Consider the following 23,945-nt stretch of genomic DNA (forward strand, 5'->3'; position numbering starts at 1 on the left):
GTAGGCCTGAGTGGGGCGGGAACTTGGTATTTGCACCGTGTCTTGGGACCGAGAAGTTCTCCACGAGGCTGGAGACAATCAGGAAGGTGGCAAAGTGAAAGTCAGAGGTGGAGCTGGAGTCACTTAGCAGGGTCGGGAGGCTTTTAAAATGTGGGCGCCTTCTCCTGACCCCCACCCCTCAGTCTCCCTCTGTTTCACCTGTAACATCCTTCACTCATTGCAGCTCGGCGAGTGACTCAGGTTCTACGCTTCCCGAAGTGGTGGTGTCTTGGGAGGTGTTGGCCCCCAGGTTCTTGCCTTATTAGTCATGGCCTTGGTGCCAGTTTTGGCAAGAACACACTCTTACCCACCAAAAGAGCAATAATACTTTATTTAAAATATATACAAAATTATTACTTTGAAACATATATATTACTGTCCAACAGACATCATAGAACACTGATTGATGTAAATTTTGGTACCTTCATTCGTTCAGCTTTGTGATTTCTCTTCCACTCAAGGCTCCCAAAGAACATTGTCTTAAATGCCCACGGGAGGGGAGGCGCCCAGAGGCCCGCCCCCTTGGTGGCCTGGCTGTGCTCTTGGACACCACCGAGGCGGTGCAGCTCTGCCTCGGGGGAAGTGAAGGCAAACCCTGGCCTTGCTGGGGGCCCCGGGGACACAGGACGAGCGGGACCCACCTCCATCAATCACAGGCCATTCCTCCTCAGTCTGCCCCGGCTTATGGAAGTATATGCTGCCCCGGGCATATAAGGGTCTGGGGTGTCTGGGTCTGGGCATAAAAGGAGGGTGAAGGTGGTGAGAAATGGTGCCAATTATTTTCTGGAGAAGCCCTCCTTTGGGCTTAGATGAACGTAAATGATATTATGTTTCTTTCCTGCCTCTGGCACCGGAGGAGAATGGAGAGCTGGCCTCTTAATACAACCTTGGAAATGAGAGGAGGAACACCGGGGGCTTCTGGGCTCTGAGTTCTGATTACTCGGAGACAGTCAGACACCTGCCCTTGGGCACAGCCATGCCTCATCCTTCCCCCTTGTCCCCCAGCGCCCTGCACCACACAGGCACTTACTAAATGCTCATCTTGCGGATAAGCAAATGGAAACGGGAGATCTGGTGACTGTGAGGCATTCGCATTTTAGCATCGGAGTGTCTGAGAGACGGCAGGGACATCGGACACCATCCAGACCTGCGTCCTCGCTTGGCAAATGGGGAAACTGAGGCCCAGAGAAGTGGGGTGGCACGAGCGAGGTCCCTGACTGGTTCCTGATAGAGTTTAGTCTTAGAATCAGATTTTCTATATCTCCTTAAATTTCTCACTCTTCACATCGGAAACTGTAAAGAGAGCTCCGTGGACTCAGCCACGTGCCCCGAACTCAGGAGAGTCATGCCCAGCCCTGGAAGCTTCTGGGGGGTATGGTGGCCCTGGACACAGGCTGGGTGTCCTCGAGGCTGCTTCCCTCCCAGGGTCCCAGTCCTGCCTGGGCTGGGGGACCGAGGTCCCAGGAGGCAGCCCAGAGAGCAGTGCTCAGACTCACTTGGACCTGAGTGAGGTAGGAACACAGAGGTCAGTGCGGGCTGCCCGGCGGTGAGGGGTCTGTTCGGCCCCCGCTGCAAGGCAGGTCCCATGCTGGAGGGAGGGACGGTGCAGCTCGCTAAGACCCCGGTCTCAGGGCGTTGTGGGAAAAGTGTAAACAGAGCCCCCGACCACTTCTGAGACTGAAAGCAAGTCCTGAAAAGATGTATCACAGAAGGAGGAGTGTGGTTCCCGCCCACGGGGACAGGTGGAAAGAGGACAAGGGGGGCGGGGGACCAGTGGTGGGAAGGAGAGAAGGGGTGGGGGTGTCATAGCAGCCAGTGAGGTGCTAGGCTTCAGGGGAGGGTCCAGGTGGGTGCAGCCAGGGAGGAGGGTCCCGATGAGCACGGGCTGGCACGGGCCGGGGCTTCTGTTTCAGCTGAGCTGACCCAGAACATTCTCTGGGCTTCCAGCCATCAAGGCCTCCCACGTGTCACACAGGGAGCTGAATAGCACAGGGGCCCCTCTGCTTCCCAGTGCCACTTTGGCATCATCAGAAATGCACATCTGACCAACAGCAAGAACTCTGCCTGTGCCCACAATGCACGCCTCAAACAATGCCTCCAAATGCTGGAACCCAGTGCAGGGAACAGCCACCCACGAGATGAACCTACGGGTTTCTCTCCTCGGAATATGGCCAGTGGTGGGAAGAGACAGAGCCTTCCTCCTGCCCCACCTCAGCCCCCCTCTCTCCCTGCTCCCTCTCCTCCCTAACCTTCTGCTCAAATCCTCCATCACCACCCTATTTCCCCTTTTGTCTCGAGTGCCATCCAGTTTCCATCAGACACTGCCCTTCTGCAGCGAGAAACAAGGACAACCTGCCTTGCAAACTTGGGAGCCGCAGCTCACCTGGTAACAAACGAGTCCCTTTGTGCTTAAGAAGCCTGGATAAAGTGCCGCCGCCGCCTCCGGAGGTCCCGGAAGCGCAGCAGGGGGCGTGCGGGCACCTCCCCGCCCCTCCCGCCCGCGCCCTACACCGCAGACTGGTTTTCGGCGCACACGTACACCGTGCTCGGCTGGATTTTCCTCCGGATCCGCTCAGGCACTTTGGGGAGGATCTGGAAGGTCTGTGGCAGCAGCTCCAGGCAGGCCTCGCGGAACTTTTTGATCCTCCAGCAGTAGACGATGGGGTTGAAGACGGACTTGAGGTAGCTGAGCCACAGGACGCAGGAGCTGGTGGCGTAGAACGAGGGGCCGCAGTAGAAGCCGCGGCTGAACACGGACAGCAGGCTGTAGACCGAGTGCGGCAGCCAGCACAGCGAGAAGCCCACGAAGAGGGTGAGGATGGTGGTGAAGGCCTTGGTTTTGAAGCTCAGGTCCAGGCTGACCTGCTGCTGGCGCTGCAGGCGCCGCAGGGCGGCGCGGGGCAGGCGCCGCAGGTCCAGGCTGTCGGACTGGTTGTGCACGCGCACGGCGCTCTTGCGCACCGTGTGCAGGATGCACAGGTAGGAGCCCAGCATGACGCCGAAGGGCGCGAAGAAGGCGGCGGCCAGCAGCGTCAGCACGTAGGCGCGGCCGGCCGGCAGCTCGGTGTAGCCCAGCACGCACTGCGGGGCGCGCGCCGGCACCTCCACCAGCGCCCGGCCGGCCAGCGACGGCGCCGCCACGCAGAAGGACAGCGCCCAGGACGCGGCGATGATCACCTTGGCCCGGCGCGGGTTCAGCCGGTCCTGGCGCTGGACGATGATGAGGAAGCGGTCCACGCTGATGATCAGCAGGACGGCCACGCCCTCCAGGACGAAGAACCAGTAGAGCGCGGCCGAGAGCCGGCAGAAGTGATCCCCGAAGCGCCAGCGGACGGTGATGAGGGTGACGGCGGTAAAGGGCATGCAGCACACGGACAGCATGATGTCGGAGAAGGCCAGCGTGGCCAGCAGCAGGTTGATGGCGGAGCGCATGGCCGGCCGCTGGTACACGATGACGCAGACCACCGCGTTGCCCAGGAAGCCCACCACGACCATCAGAGCCATGATGACGGCCAGGGACATCCTGAGCGGGGCGGGCGGCGTGGGCGCCCCGGGGTCCACCCCGAGGCTCGCGTTCAGCAGCGCGTACCCGTGGGTCTCCAAGGACGTGCCGTTACAGGCCATGGCGGAGGGAGTCTGGGCGGCGGGACAGGTGGGACAGGCGGGGCCTCAGCGCTTGGGTGGCTGCCGCGTTCCGTCGGCGGGCTGCATCTTCCTCCGGGCTGTCTCGGATCTCGAGGGCACTGGGATGGCTGGGAGAAACGTCTTTCCTCGGGAGCCCTAGCCGGGTCCACGGCTGCCTACGTGGATGCTGTCTGTGGCCTGGAGCTAAGAAGGGCGTGAAAGAGAAGCAGTTAGACCTTGCAAGCACCTGTTAAATAGAGCACCTTTTGCCTTTTACAGGTATTTTAAACATCAGAGTGGAGATGACTGGCTTATTTACCATTTGGGACATAGCTTGAAATTCACAGATACAGTGAGCCTTGTCACGCAACCCTGGGAAACCCAGTCAGACCGCCTTGTGGGGGACCAGAAAGTGGAGACACCTCAGGGACACACCGGCTGCTGGGCTCCTCTTTAGAAGCCTTCCTCCTGCTTCCTTATCAATGCCTACGTCTTCCTCTGTGCTGTTCTGAGTTCTTTATAGTCAGTATCGTAGAGATCTCAAGTTGAAAGGATGGGGATGATGTAAAAATTCGGAAGGCCTCAGATCACCTAGTTGAAAGGCTCTGCGGGTGGCAGTGTCTCGGTGACATTACCTCAGCCCTCAGTGTTCCAGGTGACCCTGACTTGGCCACACACGCCCAGGACGGGCTCTGCTGTGGTGAGCAGTTATCCAAGCTCCTGGAGTCGGACTTGTATTATCAGAGATCCGGCGTGTTATTTCACAGCGAGAAATAGCTTTCTGCAGACCACAAATGCTTGTGTCAGCCTGATCCAGTCCTTCTGTGCCTCGATTTCCCATCTGTGAAATGGAGAGAATCACGTATCTGCCCCTGGAGTTGTAGAGACTTGTGCACGGCCTGGTACGAAGAAGGCCATTAACAAATCATTAGTCTATGAGTCGTTGATAAACTCACTTCGCATCCCGTGTTGTTTCAAGTTCCTGGATTTCCGTCTCCTGGATGAAAGGGCAGGAACCGGTACAGGCGTGTGTGAAGGGGACTGAGTTCCTCCTGGAGCAGAGACTAAAGGACCACCTAGTGAAAGTCATTCCCTTGTGGTCCAGATGCCTTTCAGCCCTGGCTGGTGCTCAGTCCTCCCGCGCCTCTCCATGCTGTAAGAGGGCACCTTCCGCACAAGAATTACAGGGACTGATTTCACGCTTAACTGAAGGAACAGATGGTGCGAGGAATTTTTTCTTTTTTAATATGTATCTTGAGGTTAAATCAGATTAAAATTGTTTGGGCTTCTGGGTGACAACTTGTCTCAGTTATTTTAATCGAGCGTTTTGGTCACAGTCTTGCTGTTAATACCCAGATCAACAGCACTTTCCTTGCCGAGAGCTCGGGCACATTGCAGACCAAAGCAGGAAGTGACAGGCGGTCAGGAAGGGTACTAGGGCCTTTCTTTAGTCTGAAGCACCACTCACTGCCTCTGCAGTGGTTTTCACTTAGAGGACTGACACCCGGGGTGGGAGAAGTAAACCGAGGAAGAAGCAAGTTGGGAGCAGAACCATTTCAAGGTATTGACTGTAGTTCCCAACCCAGCAATCCCACCTGGGAACTGGGAGGTCGTGCAGGTGTTAGAAAATGAACCAGCATCCTGAACTGAGGTTTAGTTAATGAGCTAAGGGAGGACAACCAGCCTGCGCACCGGCTGTGCCCTGGTGTGAGCAGAAGCCTGGTGACCCTGTCCTCAATAAGCTGCGTCTACAAAAAGTATACAAGGGGATTCTAACCACGAGCAGGGAGGAAACACCGCCATCCGTACATGAATTTACCACGGCATTTTCTAAAGCTCCTTCAGCCACCCCCTGGCCCTCCCACTCCACTCTGTGCAGGAAGCCGTCCCCTCTCGACATCCAGGTGGGCCTCTGACCTTCACGAAAGGAGTGCACAGTGGACAAGCCCTGAGACCAGGTTTCTGGTGCCGAGGCTCCAAAAGAGGGCCCATCTTTCAGGGGGCCACCCAAGGGGAGAGGTTCCAGTCCTCACTGAGCCCCTCAAGGATCTGAGCAGCCTAAGAAGGATGGTCCTGAAGCCAGAGATGAGTCCCTGAGAGGATGTCACCATCCGTGTTGCAAACTTGCAGATGTAGGTTACAGATCTCCTCCTGAGCTGGTGACATGTAGCTCTGAGTTGATGGGAAGGGACAAAGTCTGAACTGTTTTTTGTCCTATCTCATTTTCAAGGTCAGACATGAGAAAACCAGCCGGCCTGTAAGTTGACACGGAGACCGACAGAACCTGGGCGTTGGTAGGGGCAGGAAGGAAAGCAGTGTGCGGGCAGAGCCCCTGGTCCGAGCAGAGGGTGCCTGGGAGGACAGCTCTGCCGGGCAGCGGGGAGACCTGAGACCTGGAGGAGCAGGGAGGGCGGCGGGCAGTTTACAGGCTTAGAAGGAAGACCTCCTGGTCATCGGGGGCAGTGGGCACCGCTATGGCTTTTCAACGGGGGCTCACGTGTCCTTCCTCGTTGCCCCTACAACAGAGAGTCCGGAGGGCAGGTCTGGTGGAGACGGCCAACTGCCTTACCACGTGTCCAAGGTGGGTCCAGCCCAGAGAGCCTGCATCATGGTGGGTGCTGGGGAAAATAACTGACCCTTCCCACACGATGGCCACAGCAGTGGCTCCCCCATCCTCAGACCCCACTTGCTATCTCCCAGCAGCTCTCCAGCCACCTGCACCAATGGGATGGGCGCTCCCCTGCACCTCTGTGTCCTCTAAGCAAAGTGGGCACTGGCCTTCCTTGTGCCCGTGTCCTGGGTTCATGGAGAGTGTCCCTGGGGTGGGGTCACCACCCACTGCTGAGAACAAACCCTCAAAGCACTGCGCTGGGGAGCAAGCCCATCTTTGGGAACTGTTTTACAGAAACATTAAAAAAAGAGAAGTCAGGTGTTCACTACATCCAGGCACACCTACATTCTAATTCACAGACTGAGAGATACATGCATAAACTCAATAGCAAAAAAACAAAGAACCCAATCAAAAAATGAGCTGAAGAACTACATAGACATTTCTGTAAAGAAGACATCCAGATGGCCAACAGGCACAAGAAAAGATGCTCAGTGTTGCTAATTATTGGAGAAATGCACATCAAAACTACAATGAGGTATCACCTGACACTAGTCTGAATGACCATCATCAAAAAGTCCACAAATAATAAGTGCTGGAGAGGGGGTGGAGGAGAGAACCTTCCTACACTCCTGGTGGGAATGTAGTTTGGTGCAGCCATTATAGGAAACAGTATAGAGGTTCCTCAAAAGAGTGAAAACAGACTTACCCTATGATGCAGCAATCCCACTCCTGGGCATACATCCAGAGGGAACTTCAAACTTTAATTCAAAAAGACACATGCACCCCAGTGTTCACAGCAGCAAGACATGGAAACAACCTAAACATCCATCGACAGATGACTGTATAAAGAAGTTGTGGTATATTTATACAGTGGAATACTACTCAGCCATAAAAAATGCCATTTGCAGCAACATGGATGGACCTGGAGATTGTCATTCTAAGTGAAGTAAGCCAGAAAGAGAAAGAAAAATACCATGTGATATCACTTTTATGTAGAATCTAAAAAAGACACAAGTGAACTTATTTACAAACAGAAACAGACTCACAGACATAAAAAACAAACTTATAGTTACCAGGAGAGGAAGAGGGAAGGGAGGGATAAATTAGGAATCTGGGATTAGCAGATACAAACTACTGTATATAATAAAATAAACAAGGACCTACTGTACTGCACAGGGAACTGCACTCAACACCCTGTAGTAAACTGTAATGAAAAATAATATGTATACATGTATGTATAAATGAATCACTATGCTCTGTGCCAGAGACTAACACAACATTGTAAATCAACTATACTTCAGTTTTAAAAAATGGAGAAAAATAGATGCATATTCTCCAGCAGAATTTGCTGTTTCTGCTGGTTCTTCTCCAGCCAAAAGGTGTGAAACTTGAAGGACTCATTCTCCAAAGCTGTGGATATTGCTTTGGGTACCAATTGGTGTTTGTGATATTGGACTTCCAGTTCTTACGCCAGAAGAACACATGGTTCACAAATGCCAAATCTGAGGCATGAACTCAGTTCGGGCAGATGGAGAAGTTTGCCGTGGAAGCAGCTTGACTCTGTCATTACCCCCAGCCGTGTCACCTGTCTTTGATAAAACTCTCAAACAGATGGGATGTTTCAATTTCAGTAACTCTATTGGCAATGAAAAATATGCAAGGGCTGCCAGGGTTGATCCATCAGAAGCTGTGCCTAGGAGCAGGTGTGGGCCACATGTCTCAACTTCTAAGAAAAGTGAGCTGAGAAAGACCAGGTTGTTTTTTTTTTTTTAATTTCTCTTCTCAGGCAAGAGTCGTGGGGGACATTTTTCAAATAGAACAGAATCGGGAAGGCTTTTAACAAAGCACATCTTGATTGACTATTCTTAGCCATGCCTGCCATGTCCTGTGTGCTCATTACGGCAGGCCTCAGCCCTGTCATAGCTCAGTGGTTCTCTGAGCCTGCCTGGGCATCGCATAGAACTTGTTAAAAATGCAGATTATCCCGGCCACCCAGACCAAGTCAGAACCCTGGGGTAGGCCCAGCAGGCTGTGTTTTAACAAGGGCTCCAGGGGATTTTAAGTTCTCGTCTGTGAGAGCCACTGACATCACCTTTTATCCCACTGAACCCCACTGCTGACTAGTTCTACAGACAGCAGCTCTTTGCCCAGAAAGTCCTAGAAAGAGACACCTGCACTAGGACCCAGGGGGTCTGGTTTGACCCCGGGTTGGGGAGGGTGGAGCTCAGTGGTAGAGCGTGTGCTCAGGATGCACGAGATCCTGGTTCCATCCCCAGGACTTCCACTAAATAAGTAAAAATAAACAAACCCTGGGCTGTGCCACTTCCATAAGAAGTAAGTGGGAGTGCACGCCTGACTTTTATGTTTGCAACAAGTTAGAGTTAGTATTTCAGAGCAAGAGCTACGGTGACTTTCAGCAAGAACGGAGGAGAAACGAGGAAGGTGGCTCAGAGACTCGGTAGGACCAGCGAGGGTCAGAGTGCAGTGGGGCCGCAGGCAGCCGTGGTCAGGCCCCCGGCCCCCAGCTGTCCTCGGGCACGGCTTACACTCACAGATGCTTCTGGAGAGAGGTGGCTGACAACTCCTTGCCCACTCCAAGTTAAAACCTGTCGGCTGCAGAGAAGGTAGGATTCTGTGCGAGATCTGGAGACGCAGGGTAGCTCGAGGGTCCAGCCGCTGTCCAGTGTCTGTTCGAGCCACGGCGCTGCCCCCAGATCACATATGAAGAACATCCCCAGGGCCCAGTGGAGTGACCAGGCTCAGGGCCGGAGAGGGTTAAAGTACCCTGAGCCCATTCACTGCTCTGGGGCCAGGCACCCCTGTCGGGAAACTGGTCTCCGGTGCCAACTTTCAGGATTCTGCATAAGTACAGGATCCAATGCAGAAGACTGTTTTGGCCGGGGGTGGGGTCGGGGGGGAAGGAGGTAATTAGATTTATGTATTTATTTATTTTTAGAGGAGGGACTGGGGATTGAACCCAGCCTCACCCTCCCTCCCAGACGGAAGTTTTGCTCTGACCAAAGAAACAGTAGTAATATGTAGGCTTTCGATGAGACTTTAAAATATACAAAATGTTCCCCAAATGCGCTCTTTTTCCCTTCTCACGGCCGCTGGCCGGCACATCAGTATTCCCACTTACAGCTGGGGTGACGCGGGCGGAAGGGGAGGGACGGCACCCCCACCCTTCTCACCTCTCTCAGGCTCTGACCTCCTTTCTCTGTCCTGGGGGCCTGGTCAGCAGTGCCCACTCCGGGTGCAGGTGGGTTTCGTCGTGTGGACAAATTCCCTTCCACGGAGTCCGATGCTGACTCAGAGCCCCTGACTGCCCACCTCGCTCCAGCTTTGAGGGGGAACGGTGGGTGTTAGAAGCCCTTCTGAAAAGTCCGAGAACGCACCCAGCTTCACCAAAGGCCTGATTTTTGCATCTTCCTGTTAACTCTCTTTCTTTAAAGGAGGCTGACGCATGTGGCTCACTTAGGGACGCTGGGTTTCCAAGTGAATCCTTGGAAATTGTGTTTATGCATTTCACTGTTAAAAGCCAACATTTCCCCTCCTTTCTGAACGAGTTTAGAGGTACTGCAACTAAGGTGGGGTTTTTTAAGTCCCTGAACCAAATATGAAGATTTTGCTAGAGGCACAAAGCATATGGTACTTATTTAAAAATAGGTATAGTTTGATGTTTTAAAGAAATCCGAGACACTGAGCACTTTTTCAAGATGCTAAAAAGCTGAGACCTGCCAATGTCCTGTTTCTCCAGGTAGAATATGTGATGTCGCAAGCAGACGGCCCCTGGGGCTCCCAGTGCAGCTGTGGCCCCTTTAAATCTGAGAAACCCTGATGCCCCTCATTGCATCCCTGCTGCTTTGCGAAACCTTTTTCCTTCTCCAAAATCACATCTGAAGGTGCCCTTCCCTCTGCTCTAACTTGTCTTCCTCAGATACTATTTTTAAACTCCTTTGGTCACCTTTGCAATTTTTCTAACATTTTACGCCCCTAATTTGAAAAAAAAAAAGAAAACCCTAAATCTGGTAAGAATATGCTTTTTCATTTGTAATAAGGAAGTCAGACACAGGTGATGTATTTAATTCAAATGATGTTTGATGATATTTTAATGTTTTTAACAGCTCTACTGATGGCCATCCTGACTGCTGAGAGGTGATACCTTATCGCAGTTTTGATTTGCATTTCTCTGATAATTAGTGATGCTGAGCACCTTTTCATGTGCCTGTTGGCCATCTGGATGTGTTCATTTACTGTGCTGTCTTCCAGAGACTAACACAACATTGTAAGTCGACTATACTTTAATTAAAAAAAACCCACGGCTTTATTGAAACAAAATTTATATATCACAAAGCCTGCCCAGTGTAAGTCTACAATTCACTGATTTTTAGTCAATTTATAATGTTGTACCTCGGTCACCACTTTTAGGATGTTTCCATCACCCCAAAGAGGACTCCTTGTGTCTGTTTGCAGTCAGCTGATTGAATTTTTAATAGTGTTTTAAATTTGTTTTCCAAAAAAGAGTCCCTAACACCACCTAAGAACTTGACAGTTGGATGGAGGGCTGTTCATGCAGCAGCCCCCACCTCCTCACCTTCCTACTTGGGCCCTGAGTGAGGAGGGAAGTGGTACTGAAGAGGCTCCACTTGTAATAAAGATGAAATGTCACTTGAATCATTTTGGCCCTCCAGCCCTGGCCTTGATGTAAGTGACTCCGAATTCATCAGTGTTAGTTGGGCAGGGAACAGGGCAAGCTTAACTCATTGACCCTGTCCTCCACCAAACTACCACCCGACCAACATAAAGTCACGATGGACCTGTGAAATTCAGGAGGCCTGGGAGCCGGAAGGAGATGGTCAGGGAACTCCAAAGATCCAAACCCCAGTCCTGGCCCTGCTTCTCAGCCTTGAAACGTGAACATTTGCAACTTTCCAGCCTCCATTTCCTTTGTGGCACCAACCCCACAGGATGGTGGAGAGCAGCACCTTGCAAATCATGAGGCGTGGTTAGGAAGGGGCCCCGCCAGGGCCGAGGGCAAGGTCAGTTCCAGTCACGCAATTGTGCTGGGCTTGGGGATGGTTGGAGCCAACAGTGGGGACAGGGGTGCTCCGGGGTACTGTCCCAAGCTTTGGCTTCTGAATATGCTAGAGTTTAAATGGGTGGCATCTCGTGCCCTGGGGAACTTTCTTGATCCCGTTGCCAGGGCTGCTCAACTCGCACAGAGCACGCGCAGGGATGCTGGCGCGCCCTGGGCCGGCCTTCTGAACTTCCCGCAAGCTGGACTTTGGGACTCTTCTTAGGAGTGGAGGAGATGCAGGCCTGCAGGGGCAGCTCTTGGGTTAAATGTTGACTCTGCTGTTCATGAGCCCCTGGCCCCGGGTTTCCTCTTCTGAAAATGTGCAGGTTCCTCTCTAACTTGGTGGGACCAGCACAGCCCCTGCCACGGGCACCGGGCACAGCTCCCTCTGCGTCCCTCTGTTTCCCTGTGACGCCCGACAGCAGGGCCGTGTCAGGCAGCAAATCAACCCTGCAGACGGACGTCCGCTGGCTCGCAAAGACGTTCATGAGACACCAGGGGAAAACGAAGGTGAGGGAAGAGCTTACGGAATTTGACCCTCACTAAAAAATGCACATGTTAAAAATGAATGTGGACACGAATGAACTTACTTACAAACCAGAAACAGACTCACAGACACAGAAAACAAACTTGTGGTTACCAGGGGAAACGAGGGTGGGAAGGGATAAATTGGGAGTTTGAGATTTGCAGATACTAACTACTATATATAAAATAGATAAACAGTAAGGTCCTACTGTATAACACAGGGAACTATGTTTAATATCCTATAATAAACCATAATGAAAAAGATAGGAAAAAGAATATATATATGTATGTATAATTGAATCACTTGCTGTACATCTGAAACTAACACAATGCTGTAAATCAACTAGACTTTAAAAAAAAAAAAAGGATTCTCCGATGCGCTGGGCAGGGATGGAAAATGGACAATGAGATGGAGGGAAGGGGAGGGGACAGGCAGAATCTGCTATTTCCGGCCATTTCTTTGGCAGCAAGAAAATCCTTTGCTGAATCAGGGGGCTAGAATTTAATACAATTCCTTATCAAGAAAGGCGACTTCCTAATTTAAACCTAAGGCCAAACTATTTCAACACCAGCTGCTCCGAGTTCTAATAATTCCCAACATACTTTGATTGCGCAGGATTTTAATAACATCAAACATGTCTTCTCCGGCATGAGGAACACATTTAGTTCAAACACAGCCACGATGGAAAACATGTGAAGCACCCAGTCAAGCCACAGGGGCGACCGGCCCGCAGGTCAGCGATTTCCGTGTGGGTTTCCCCCCAGATCAGCCAGGAGAGCTTCGTTGGCCATAATGGAGACTCGGTTCAGGTTTCTTGAGATCGTGTTTAACAATGCACTCAAAGACACAAGCCTGTTCTGTGTTAACCTCGCTGAGTAGCATTATCCAAAGGTCTGGAGTGTGCACAAAACGATGCCTTGGTTCTTTGTTGGAGACAAAGATGGTACAAGAGCAGGGGCGGTGGGTGTCCCGGGCTCTGACTTCGCTGTTCTCACACGTTCTCCCTAAGAGGTCACTTCTTTTCCAAGATTTCAAACACCCCCAAGATGCTGCTCAGACCCAATTCCACAAGCCAAACCCAGCTCCCTTTCTTGAATTCCGAAGTCCACGGACATCAGCTCTTGGTTAGTTTCCACCCAACATGCCCGAATCGAAACTCAGCATCTCCACCCCAGTGAGACCCTCCCCCATTGCCCCATCTCAACAACCGGTCTCACTGCCCCCCTAGTTTCTGAAGCAGCATGCTGGGGTCATCCTTGACCTCTCCCTCCCCTCGCTCCATGCCTCCAGTCTATCCTGTCTTAAGAATCTCCAAAATCAACCCACTTCTCTCTGGTGACTGTTGCATCACACCCCTGTGTGTGTCCTGAGTTGTAAGATGCATTCCTTACTGCGCACTGTTGTGAAGACACGGTTGAAAAATGCTGATGGACAAGACCATTCGTGAGCCGGCCCTGGCTGACCCCCAGGCCCCTCCTCCTCCCCCCTTGCAAGTTTCTCTAGTCACCTGCAGCATCTCCAGCACCCATCTGCCTGCTACCTCCGGCCCTTTGCACATGCTTGCCCCGCCCAGTCTTGCATGCCTCATCCTCACTCTTCAGATCTCAGCTGAACTGTCCCTTCCTCATGGAAGCCTTCCTTGACCCCTAGGCAGGGATAGGCCACCTGCCTTATGTCCCCAAATCGCCCTGTCTGAGCCCTTGTGGCACACATCACAGGGTAGTATGGTGCAGTGGTTTGTGTCTGCTGTCCCGCTGCTGGCTCCACTGGGGAGGGGATTACATCTGTCATTTTCCCTCTGAATCCCTGGCATGTAGCGGAGTGTCCGACCTAGAGCGGGCGCTCAGGGGCCGCGTGCTGAGTGAGTGCACGAGCTCATTCATCAGCTCAAGGCTGCTGAATCAAGGGCTGCTTGAGCCCCTCTGCTGCACAAGACCCTGCAGTCATACGGAGACAAACAAGGAAACATCGCTGCCTGGAATTCAGAGGTGATATTCCCTGACTTCCGCAGCGGGCCTGCTGCTCCCCTGAGGATGGGCAAGTTCAGGACCAGAGCATCCCATGGGATGAGGAAGAGGATGGAGGAAGATTCTTTTGTGCCCAAAATAAATCAAGCAAACCCTTCCCCAGCTCGCACGCTGGACTTCAGCGTGTGACTTCCAGCACGGAAATCTTATGTTTCACATAAAATTGTTATATGAAAATTACATTTATATTTACATTCCATATAAAATTTCATATGGAATAGATATGAAGCCCGTAGTTTACTCAGAACTTTGATATTTGGGGGCAATGACTAGGTGTCATTGCTTATGCCCAAGCTGGACACGGGGACTTTGCCAAGTCCCCACTGCGTCCACCTGGGGGAGAAGGAACACATGATACGTGCCAGCCATTCACACCTCATCGCTTCATTCATTCACATTCACTCCGGATTAATCCTGTCTGAAATAAAATGATGTTGGGCAGACAGGGGAGGAACCCGGGGTCAACCCCTGAGACCAGGGCGGAGGGAGAGGATGAGGTGGGCAGGAGAGATGTCCTCCTGCACCTGCTGGGTCCCACCCTTGCCCCGACCCTGCCTGCCTGAGTCGCCACAGTCAGGGCTCCGAGTCTTCCAGAATCACGTTTATTTACCTACAAAGAGAGGCGGTAACGTCTTCGCCTGAGCTTGTTGGAAGGATGAAGACAAACAGAACTTCGAGGTCAACTCCGCGGGTTCCGGATGCAGGAGCTGCAGTGAGGAGGCTACTGAGGGGACACCCTGAGTGGCCATGAGGGCGGGAGGTGGGGTCACTAAAATAGGGGGTCCTCCCACCCCAGGAGCCTTCACCTGGGGACCCCAGTGGGGGTGGACAGCCAGGACAGGGGAGCCTCACAAACCCGGGGCTGACAGGGGGTTACCAGGGACGCTAGACACCCAGGCCCAGGGGGCTAACAGGACTTGTTAACGTCATGAAGCCACGAGATGCACTTCCTGCCCTGGCTTCATTGTCTTTTTCCCTTCTGTACCTGTGAGCCTCTGTGTCCAGCAGACGTCCCCCCGCCCCCGGCAATACAGTGCCTTCCTTGGTGACCATGTCAGTTTGAGGAACCACTTAAAGGAGGGAGCGACTCCTGCCTGGCTGCTCCCTCTCTGCCTCCGAGTCCCGCTTGTCTGAGTGAATGTGCCGGGAGCACCCCAGGCCTGGGGGGTCCCCGTCTCCCAGGAAGGAAACGAGGCCCCTGGACCCAGGGAAATCCAACACCCCCTCTCTGTTCAGAGTCACGGTGACCAGTGGAGGCTGGAGAAAGCTAATACAGACCACGCGAGGGAGGCTGTGTGTCCTCAGGAGTTTAATAGGGAACATGCACGAGACAGCCGTTGGGCTTTGAAAGAAAGGTGGTTTGTTTTCCTTGAAGAAAGCTGGAGGGCAGATTCTCAGGGAGTTTCTCAAAGACATTTGTGAAAGTGAGGAAAATGAGGGCCCCATCTGGCCTTCCTTCCCACTTTGGGGTGAAGGTGGGTCAGACCATCCTGGGGCGGGGGGGGCAGGTCTTCCTTCCGATTCACCGATGCAGGTGTGAGGGTGGATTTTGTGTCAACCTGGTGTTGACCACACCCCCCCGATGTTGGTCGAACATTGTTCTAGATGTCTGTGAAGGTTTTTGTTTTTTTTTTTTCAATTTTAGTTTTTATTGAAGTGTAGTTGATTTACAAGGTTAGTTTCAGGCGTACAGCAGTGATTCAATTATACACATACGTACATACATACGTGTGTATATATATGTATTTTTCAGATTCTTTTCCATTATAGCTCCCTGTGCTGTATAGTAGGTCCTTGTTGTTTACCTATTTTATATACAGTAGTGTGTGTCTGTTAGCATTAGTAGGAATAATAATAATAGTAATAATAATAATAATATAAAAACAACAAGAATAACTAGAACCCAAAGACCTAAACATAAGACCATAAACCATTCAACTCCTAAAAGGAAGCAGAGAAGGAAGGGTTCCCGACCGTGAGCCAGGCAGTGACTTGCTGGCTATGACACCCGAAGCACAGGCAACGGACATTCGTGCAGCGAAGGAAACAGTCGACGGAGTGACAAGGCAGCCTACGCGATGGGGGAAAATACTTGCAAATCAAACATCTGGTAAGCAGTTAGTATCCAAATACACAAGGACTTTTACAGCTCAGCAGCACCACCAACAAAAACCAGACTGAAAACGGGCAAAGGTCTTGAAGAGACACTTCTCCAAAGAAGACATATAAACGGCCAAGGAGCACACGAAAGGGCGGTCCACACCACTCACCATCAGGGAAATGCAAATCAGAACCACAGTGAGGCATCACCTCATACCCATTAGAATGGCTGTTATCAACAATAAACCAAAGAAAACGAAATAGAAAAGGCCCAGCTTTGGTGAGGATGTGGAGAAACCGGAACTGCGCTGTCGGCGGGATGTGGAATGGTCTCCACGGACAGGAGCACGGAGGCTCCTCAAAAAATTAAAAATACAATTACCGTATGATCCAGCAAGCCTCCTCCTAGGTGTGTACCCACAAGAAATTGAAAGCGAGATCTTGAAGAGATATTTGCACACCCATGTTTATTGCAATATTATTTACAATTGTCAAAAGATAGATGCCACCCAAATGTCTATCGACAAGTGAATGAATAAAGAAAATACGGTATAAACAGACAACGGAATGTAATCAAGCCTTAAAAAAAAAAAAGGAAATCCTGACTGACAGGCTACAACATGGATGAACCTCGAGGACATTATGCTCAGTGACGTAAACCAGTCACAACAAGACAAATGCTACCCATTTACATCAAGTAACTCAAATAATCAAACTCAAGGGAACAGGAAGCAGCCCGGGGGGGCCACGGCTGTGGAGGTGGGGGGTGGGGAGCGGTTTGGTGGGCATGGACCCACGATTCTGCCGGGTGAAGATGGTTCTGGAGACGCGCTGCACAAAGTGTGAGTGTATTTGACACAGTTGGACCATGCACTTTAAAATGCGACTTGATAAATTCTGTGTTCTATGTTTTTTACCACCATTAAAATTAAAACAAAAAAATTTAAACCAAAAAAAAGAAAAGAAAAAAACCCCAAAAGCCTACTATCATTTATGGATCGCTGCGCCAGGCGCTGGGCTAAGCTCCTGACAGCTATTCTTTCATGTGATCTGCCCAGCAAGTCCGGCTGAGATGGGGACAGTGAGTTAACATGTTTTGCAAAGGAAGTAACTAAAGCGGGGTCGCAGGCTTAGAGGGCGGAGCATCGTGCCCTAAGTGGCCCAGCGAGCGAGCGACACAGCGGGGGTGAGGTCTCCCTCCAGGCCCATTCCTGTCACCTCCCCATCGCCTTGCGGGGTGGTGGGGGAAGCTGGGCTGGGGTGACATTCTCCCACCTGCAGGGGGGCTCAGGCCTTGGGCACGGCCGGCAGGTGAGCCGGGTGCTGGGAAGGGGCCGGCTGCAAGACTGGTAGTTTGGTACGAGGGCTGAGGGACGGTTCTGTGGATGGAGGTGGGGGCGTGGTATGTTTCTAAGTCAATGCAAAACGTTTGGGAGAAGTTTGTGGGTCCTGAGGGGCCCAGTTTCCAGAAACAACAAACCAGACGTCGCTTCCCTCGGCCCCATCATCTGAGCGGCCAGTATTGAATCACTAAGAGCAGGGAGGGGAACGCAGCGTTCAAGTCGGGAAACTAAGTCTAGAGCGTGTGCTGGGGGTGTGCCAACCTCACTGAGGCTCCTGGCAAGTCGGGACTCGTCGAGGGGCCGTGGCTGGGAAGGGAAGCCCTGGGACCAGCCCGAGAGTCTGGGATGCGGGGCTCTCACTGCAATTCCTGACCCAGACTCCAGGCGCCCGACCACCTCTTCCCCGTCCACTCAGCTGCCGTCTCTCCTAGAACCAAGTCTGGTCATTTCCTCGCCATCCCTGAGCTGCGTGTCTTGCTTCTTACTTAATGTTAGCAGAAGTGATGGACGAGGGCCTCCCCGGGCAGGCCCCGAGCAGGCCCCGAGCCCACAGTGCTCACTGTGTCTGTTCCCCATGGCTGACCCGTCCGCAGTCCCGAGGCCACCCCTCCCCGTGACAGGACATCATCCAGCAAATCTCCTTTCTGTCTCTTGCACTTCCCTTCACTCCAGCAAAACTGTGGGGGTTGGTGGGGGTTGGTCAGTGACCTCCACAGAGAGGAGTTCCTGACATCACACCTGAGGGGACTGATTTTAACAGTCCCTAATTCAGCATCCGCGCAGGGGGGCGGGGCCTGGTTCCAGGACACATGACCCAGTCCGGGCCAACGTGATGCAAGGAGAGTTGCTCGTGGGAAAGACCTGTGCTCCCGTCTAAACGAAGGGAGGGGCCCAGCCATTCTGTCTTGAGACGGCACAGGACTGAACAACCAGACGGGCCCCTCGGAGCAGAGGGACCACTTGTCCAGCCCGACTGTCTCTACTGCTAAAGCCGCCTTTGGCTCCGTTTCCTCTTCCTTGAAGCCAAGCGTGTAGCAACAGGCAGGCCCACAAAGCAAGAGCTCTTGGTGGTGCTGTCACGGACGTCACCGCCTGCGGGGCCGCTGGTTTCTCCAGCCCGACATCCTTGTTTAACATATGAGGACCTGCGGTCCAGGAGTGGAATGCCCTGCCCGAGTGCCTTGCTGGTTAGCAGAAGAGCTACTTTGATGGTTTACGGTGCAGGGACCGCCCACATCCAATCTTGCAGCCCATCCAGTAAGCTCTGTGCTTCAGCCAAGCCAGCACACCCCAAAGGACAGGAAGTCCTCCTGGTTTGCGCCTGTCTGAACCCACCCTTCCTCCCGGCTCCCTTGGTGCCCTCGCTCCACCCGGTCTTAGAGGTCAGCATGCAAATAAATTAATTCTCCCTGGGGCGGTGGGGACTTCTGAGTTACCACTGATGCTTCAGAAGAGGCAAGTGCAAAGCTCAGGATAAAAGGAGTAACTTTCCTGAAGCAGGATTTCAGGGCATTTGTTCAAACCCCACAACATCAGGTCCTGCTGACTCTGCCTTTGACCTGCCAAGGGCAGCTTCCCCAGCCAGTTCACTTTCTTCCTGGACGTAGAGAAGGCAGGACCATCCTGTGCCTTCCGAGCACAGACTTGGCCGCTGTTACCACAAAGTGCTAAGAGGAGCCCCAGAGATTCAGCCGCCTGGCCGTCTGCTCACACTGGCCACTCAGAGCGGAAACAGTGCTTGGATACGCCAGGACCTGGGCCAGTGTTCTCATAAACCAGCCCATTTGCTCCTGTACTACATGGAAGAAACTCAGACAATCAATGCTTCTTGTAAGGAAGGCTCAGGTTTCCTAAGGAAACAAGGTGAGAGTCATCCTGGGACAACCAGGAGACAGACTCCAGCCTGGAAACGGGTACCAGGCTCAGAATGACACAGATGTGCACCCTTTCCCCCCAGCGTGTTGAACATAAACACAGTCACAGCCAGAGCTGTCCACCTGCTGCTCTGTTCTCCTTCCAGGGGACACTGATGCCACTGGTGGCAAGAGCATGAGCCTGTCCCCTCCCTTAGCTCCTGTGACTCTGTCCTCTGCTCCTCAATCCCAGAAAGCCCACACGGAGGGACTGGGGCCAGGGGCTTCCTCCTTTCTACTCTGTCCAGTAACCACCCAACAAAACACGCACCGCCCCCCACCAACCCAGAGAAACCGAGGAAGATAATCAATGCTTGCCCTTGTTTGAAACCATTAAACTTGAAAGATGGGATATACAAACAGACAGAATTCTGTTCCCCAAACGCTGCCACCACCAACGGGTTTCCAACCAGGAAACAGAGCTGCACCCTTGGCAGCAATCAGCCCAGAACAGTCAGGACTTGGTCAGTAACTGCCAGTTTCCCTATTTTTTGCCTCTGCTTCCAACTCAGGACCAACTAACAGATCCCCCAACCAGTCACATAATAAGATGCACTGCTTGGAGCTGGCCTACCTCCAGCATCGCTAGGCCAAGTACCTCCCATCAGAACAGACCTGGAGCCTTCCTTTCCTTCACTATAAATTTTTGCCACTCCCCTGCCTGCCTCTGAGTCTCTGCCAGACACAAAGTGATGGTGGCTGTACTATTAGTAATTTTAAACAATCTAATGATAACAAGATAAAACATTGTTACGTAAGTGGCATGAAAATTTACAAAATACCGTGGGAGAACTCTTAATGTTCCAAAAAAAAAAAAAAAAAACCAAAAAAACCATGCTCCCCTACCACTGGGAGCTACCCCGACCTCAACAAGATGGACGTGGAGGTGGACATTCTGCCTGTGGCAGGAGCACGTGCCACTCTAGTGAAAGCAGGGCCATCCTGGGTGGTCACCGGGGCCACCTGGCAGGAGGCAGTCGGGCAGCTGGAAATATTTGCTGCAGAAGCAGGTTCATGCCGTCACCTCCACGGAGACACTGACGCCACTGGGAGGCAAATTTCTCACCAAAGATAACGTTCTCTGTGTCTTTTTCACTCCCCTTCATCCCTGCCCAGCTCTGAAATGCAGCCGGGGCTCCAACGTCTTGCTTAACAGAGACACTCAAAGTCAGACTCACAAGATGGGATGAGAGGCTGTTGGAACGGCAGCTGAGATCAGGGGTGGGACACGGGAAGACCCTTTCTGCGGGCATCTGTGCCATCAGGCTGGTGCGGGCAGTGGGCACCACCAGCGGCCCCACTGACATGATGGACCATGGCTGTGTGCGTCTCTGAAGCACTTTCCCAGCAGAAAGTCTCCGTCGAAGCTCTATTCAAACATCCCCACAAGTGGGGTGACCAGTGAGCAGTAGGGTAGGGACCAGCATCTCCACTGACGACGAGGACAGTGAAGCCCAGGGCGGCTGGCACACAGTCAGCGAGAGAAGAGAAAAAACTAGACTGATGTGCGCTGAGTTTACTGAAGGACCACTGTGTTCCGGACCCCTGACAGTGCCGCACCGCCTTGGTTTCCTTGTCTGTAAAATGGGGCTGACAGTGGGGCCTTCTGGCAGCAGAGATTATGACTCGCTGAGGGCTCAGGTGACGATTAGTATGTTTTAGCAATAAGGTATTTTTAAAATAGAAGTATACATATTGTCTCTTTAGACATAACGCTAGTGCACACTGAATTGACTATAGTATCGTGTAACTATAACTGTTATATGCACTGGAAAACCAAAAAATTCATGTGACCCATTTTATTGCAATATTTGCTTTATTGTGGTGGTCTGGACCCCAAGCCGCGGTATCTTGGAGGTGGGCTTGTATCTAAATCAGCTTCTTCTCATTTCAAAATCGACCACAGATTTTCCATGATGATAGCAAAACACAGTAATGTGCTCTATCTAATTCTCCCTGTTAGATGAAATAAAATACTTGGCAGCCTGACAACAGAAACCCCAGGAAAAGACCGAGTCAGTAAGGTCCCCTTCCTCAGAAGCGCATTAGAAGTACAGTGATCAGGGTCGTGTTGTTGGATCACCTTAGATGAAAAGGGTGCACATCCAATTACTTCACGTGATAACAAGTTCAAATCATTAGAAATCTGTCCCTGATAAGAGTCTTTGAACTTTCTGGAAAAGCTAATATAAGCATCTCGGTGTTTTCTCAGGCTGCCATTCAGAGTTGAGACTGACTTCCACCCATGATTGCACTCCGGTATTTTAATTCCTCAATTTCAGAGTCCAGGGCAGTGAACCAGTTATCAGTGAGGTAGGTGGCCTTACATATAAATGGAAGTGTTTCAAAAGAGATAAAAACCAAACCCTTCAAATCAGAGAGGACAGAGGGAAACAAAATATGAAACTGTTACCAGTTCATATACAAAAGGAAAAAACTGGAACATGCAAAAGAAAATAAAATATTTAAAATTTCTAAATAAAAAAAAAAACTTTAACATGCCTATTACAATTTTTAAAATTTGCCGAGACTGTAGCTCCAGTGAAATTACATTCACCTGGTCTCCTAGTCGCCAATGACTGACTTCCTTCCCAATTAGTGCTGTGGTTCTCAAACTTTAGGGAGTATCTGTGTCGCCTGGACGGATGGGTCCCCGTCAGAAGTTCAGACTCGGAGTCAGTTTCAGATTCAGGAGGCCTGGAGTGGAGCACAAGAACCTGCATTTCTAAATCCCCAGGTGCTGCTGCTGGTCTGGGGACCCCACTCTGAGAAACACCACCAGAGACCATCACTAGTCCTCACCTTACCTAACTTCTCATCTCCATGACACTGGGGACCACTGCCTAGACCTCTGAACATGCACTTCTCTTGCTTCCTCTGCTGCGTCTCCTCTTCTCCATTCTAGCATCCTGATGTTCCTCGAGAGGTTTTATCCTCAGCGTCTGCACTTTCACTGAAATCGTACCAGGCGACCTCCCTCACTCTGACGCCTTCAGTCACCACGTACACCTGGGCGGCCCCAGGCTGCAGCTCCACCTGATAAAATGTGGGCTTCACAAGGGCCTGGTTCAGCGTCTTGGCCACAGTAGCACCCCAGGTGGCCAGAGCACGCCTGGCATATAGAATGTGCTGGATAAATATTGGTTACAACTTCCTGGTAGATAGTTCTATCCAAATGTCTCCCAAGCTAACTGGCAAACTGAAATTAACAACAAAATATATGTAAAAAATGATTTTATAAACTAGATTTCCCCCTCCTATTTCCATTGGTACCAGCATCCACCCATTTTGTCAGATCTAAGAAACCTAAGGGTCTTAGGTGTTTGAGGAGTCTTAAACTCCGGGAATGAGAGCAGCTGCTCGGGGGTCCGCAGTATGCTAGCCATGATCACTTCCTTCTTCCGGAACTGGAGGGACAGGACACGGCGAACCAAACCACTGCCCTGGTCAATTGCCCTGCAATCCTGACTTGGGGACAACAGAATTTTCCAAGCATGTCAAGAAATTTAGAATTATCTAGTTGCCTATCTTGGGTGAGAACACAAAAAGTGGACATCCAAGGTTCATTTCTAACCAGTAGGCAAAGATGCAGGGGACCCAGGCGCCTGTTTCCTGGAAGTTACTTTACATAAGGGGAAGGTCCCCTGTGCTGCTCACTTTGGGCTTCCTAGCCGTCCTAACTGAAAGCATCCCTGCCACGTTGGTCTGACTGTGCCCCTTTTCCTGATGGGAAAACGGAGGTCGCTAACTGGCAACGGACAGACGACTGAACGTCCCCTGCAGACGCGTTTATTCCTAATTTGAGGTAATCCACCGCTTTTTCAAAGTATTACCCATGAAAAGGAAATGATCTGATAAAGTTGGCGTTACACAGAGAAACGAGGAGGTGAGGATGGAGCGAGCTGGGCTGGGCGACGGTCAGCGATGGGGATGGGGTTGGTGTTGGTGATGGTGATGGTGATGGTGATGGTGAAGGAGATGGTGGTGGTGGTGGTGGTGGTGACGCTGACGCTGGCCAGCTCCTCTCCTGTTTCTTCACCACTGCCTGTCCTCTGCCTCCTGCGTCCCCGCGTGGCCTCTGCCCGGAGAAACAGCCGACAGGATTTGCACCCAAGTCGCACGTCCGCGGGCGCTAGGTTGCGGCGCCCAGCGAAGCGGCACCGCGACTCCGAGCGCGGCGGCTCCGCGTCCCCCGCGCCCCCTCCGGGCCCCGCGCTCCTCTCGGCGCCCCCCGCGCGCCGCGCACAACCGCGCCCCGGAGGACTGGGCCGGCCCGCATGGCCCGCATGCCCCGCAGGGAACGCCCGCGACCCCGGCCCGCTCCCCGCCGAGCCCCACCGCCCGGCCGCCGGTCACTTACACCTGCGATGGGCCCGCCGCCCCGCGGCCCGAGACAAAGACTGCGCGGCCGCTGCGCCGCCGGCTGCTCCTGGAGCGGCGGCTGCGGGGACCCGGAGGAGGATGGGGCGGAGGAGACGGGGGAGGGGGAGGGGGCCGCGGGGGAGGGGCCGCCGCGCCGCCGGCCACCCAGCTGGGGCCGCCCAGACCCGAGCCCTCCTCCCGGACGCCGTTCTCCCGAGTGCTCGGCCGAAAACCTCCCCCCAGGGACCAGGGTACCGCCCCTCGGAGGGCGGAGTGAGAGGAAGAGGAAGGGAAGGAGGGAGACTGCGTGCGTGTGTGTGTTC

General features: G+C 52.4%; 1 protein-coding gene across 2 annotated transcripts; it reads right to left on the reverse strand.

Annotated features, from left to right (window-relative positions):
- Positions 1-334: 334 nt before the first annotated feature.
- On the reverse strand, positions 335-23,761 carry GPR45 (G protein-coupled receptor 45). 2 transcript variants are annotated; one of them, XM_074354749.1, is made up of 2 exons: positions 23,621-23,728; positions 335-3,867 (listed from the first exon to the last, which is right to left on the reverse strand). In XM_074354749.1, the coding sequence occupies exon 2, from the start codon at positions 3,661-3,663 to the stop codon at positions 2,545-2,547; it is 1,119 nt and encodes a 372-aa protein (XP_074210850.1). In that variant the 5' UTR covers positions 3,664-3,867; positions 23,621-23,728; the 3' UTR covers positions 335-2,544. The 2 variants fall into 2 exon arrangements, 1 of the variants encoding a protein (XP_074210850.1); XR_012503072.1 differs by lacking the exon at positions 335-3,867 and adding an exon at positions 21,058-23,338 and having other exon boundaries at positions 23,621-23,761.
- Positions 23,762-23,945: the final 184 nt, after the last annotated feature.

The sequence above is a fragment of the Camelus bactrianus genome, chromosome 28 (assembly GCF_048773025.1).
Source record: "Camelus bactrianus isolate YW-2024 breed Bactrian camel chromosome 28, ASM4877302v1, whole genome shotgun sequence".
Taxonomy (NCBI): Eukaryota; Metazoa; Chordata; class Mammalia; order Artiodactyla; family Camelidae; genus Camelus; species Camelus bactrianus.

Excerpts from the sequence above, each read along its gene's own strand:
- GPR45 (XM_074354749.1), bottom strand. The coding sequence starts at position 3,663 with ATGGCCTGTAACGGCACGTCCTTGGAGACCCACGGGTACGCGCTGCTG.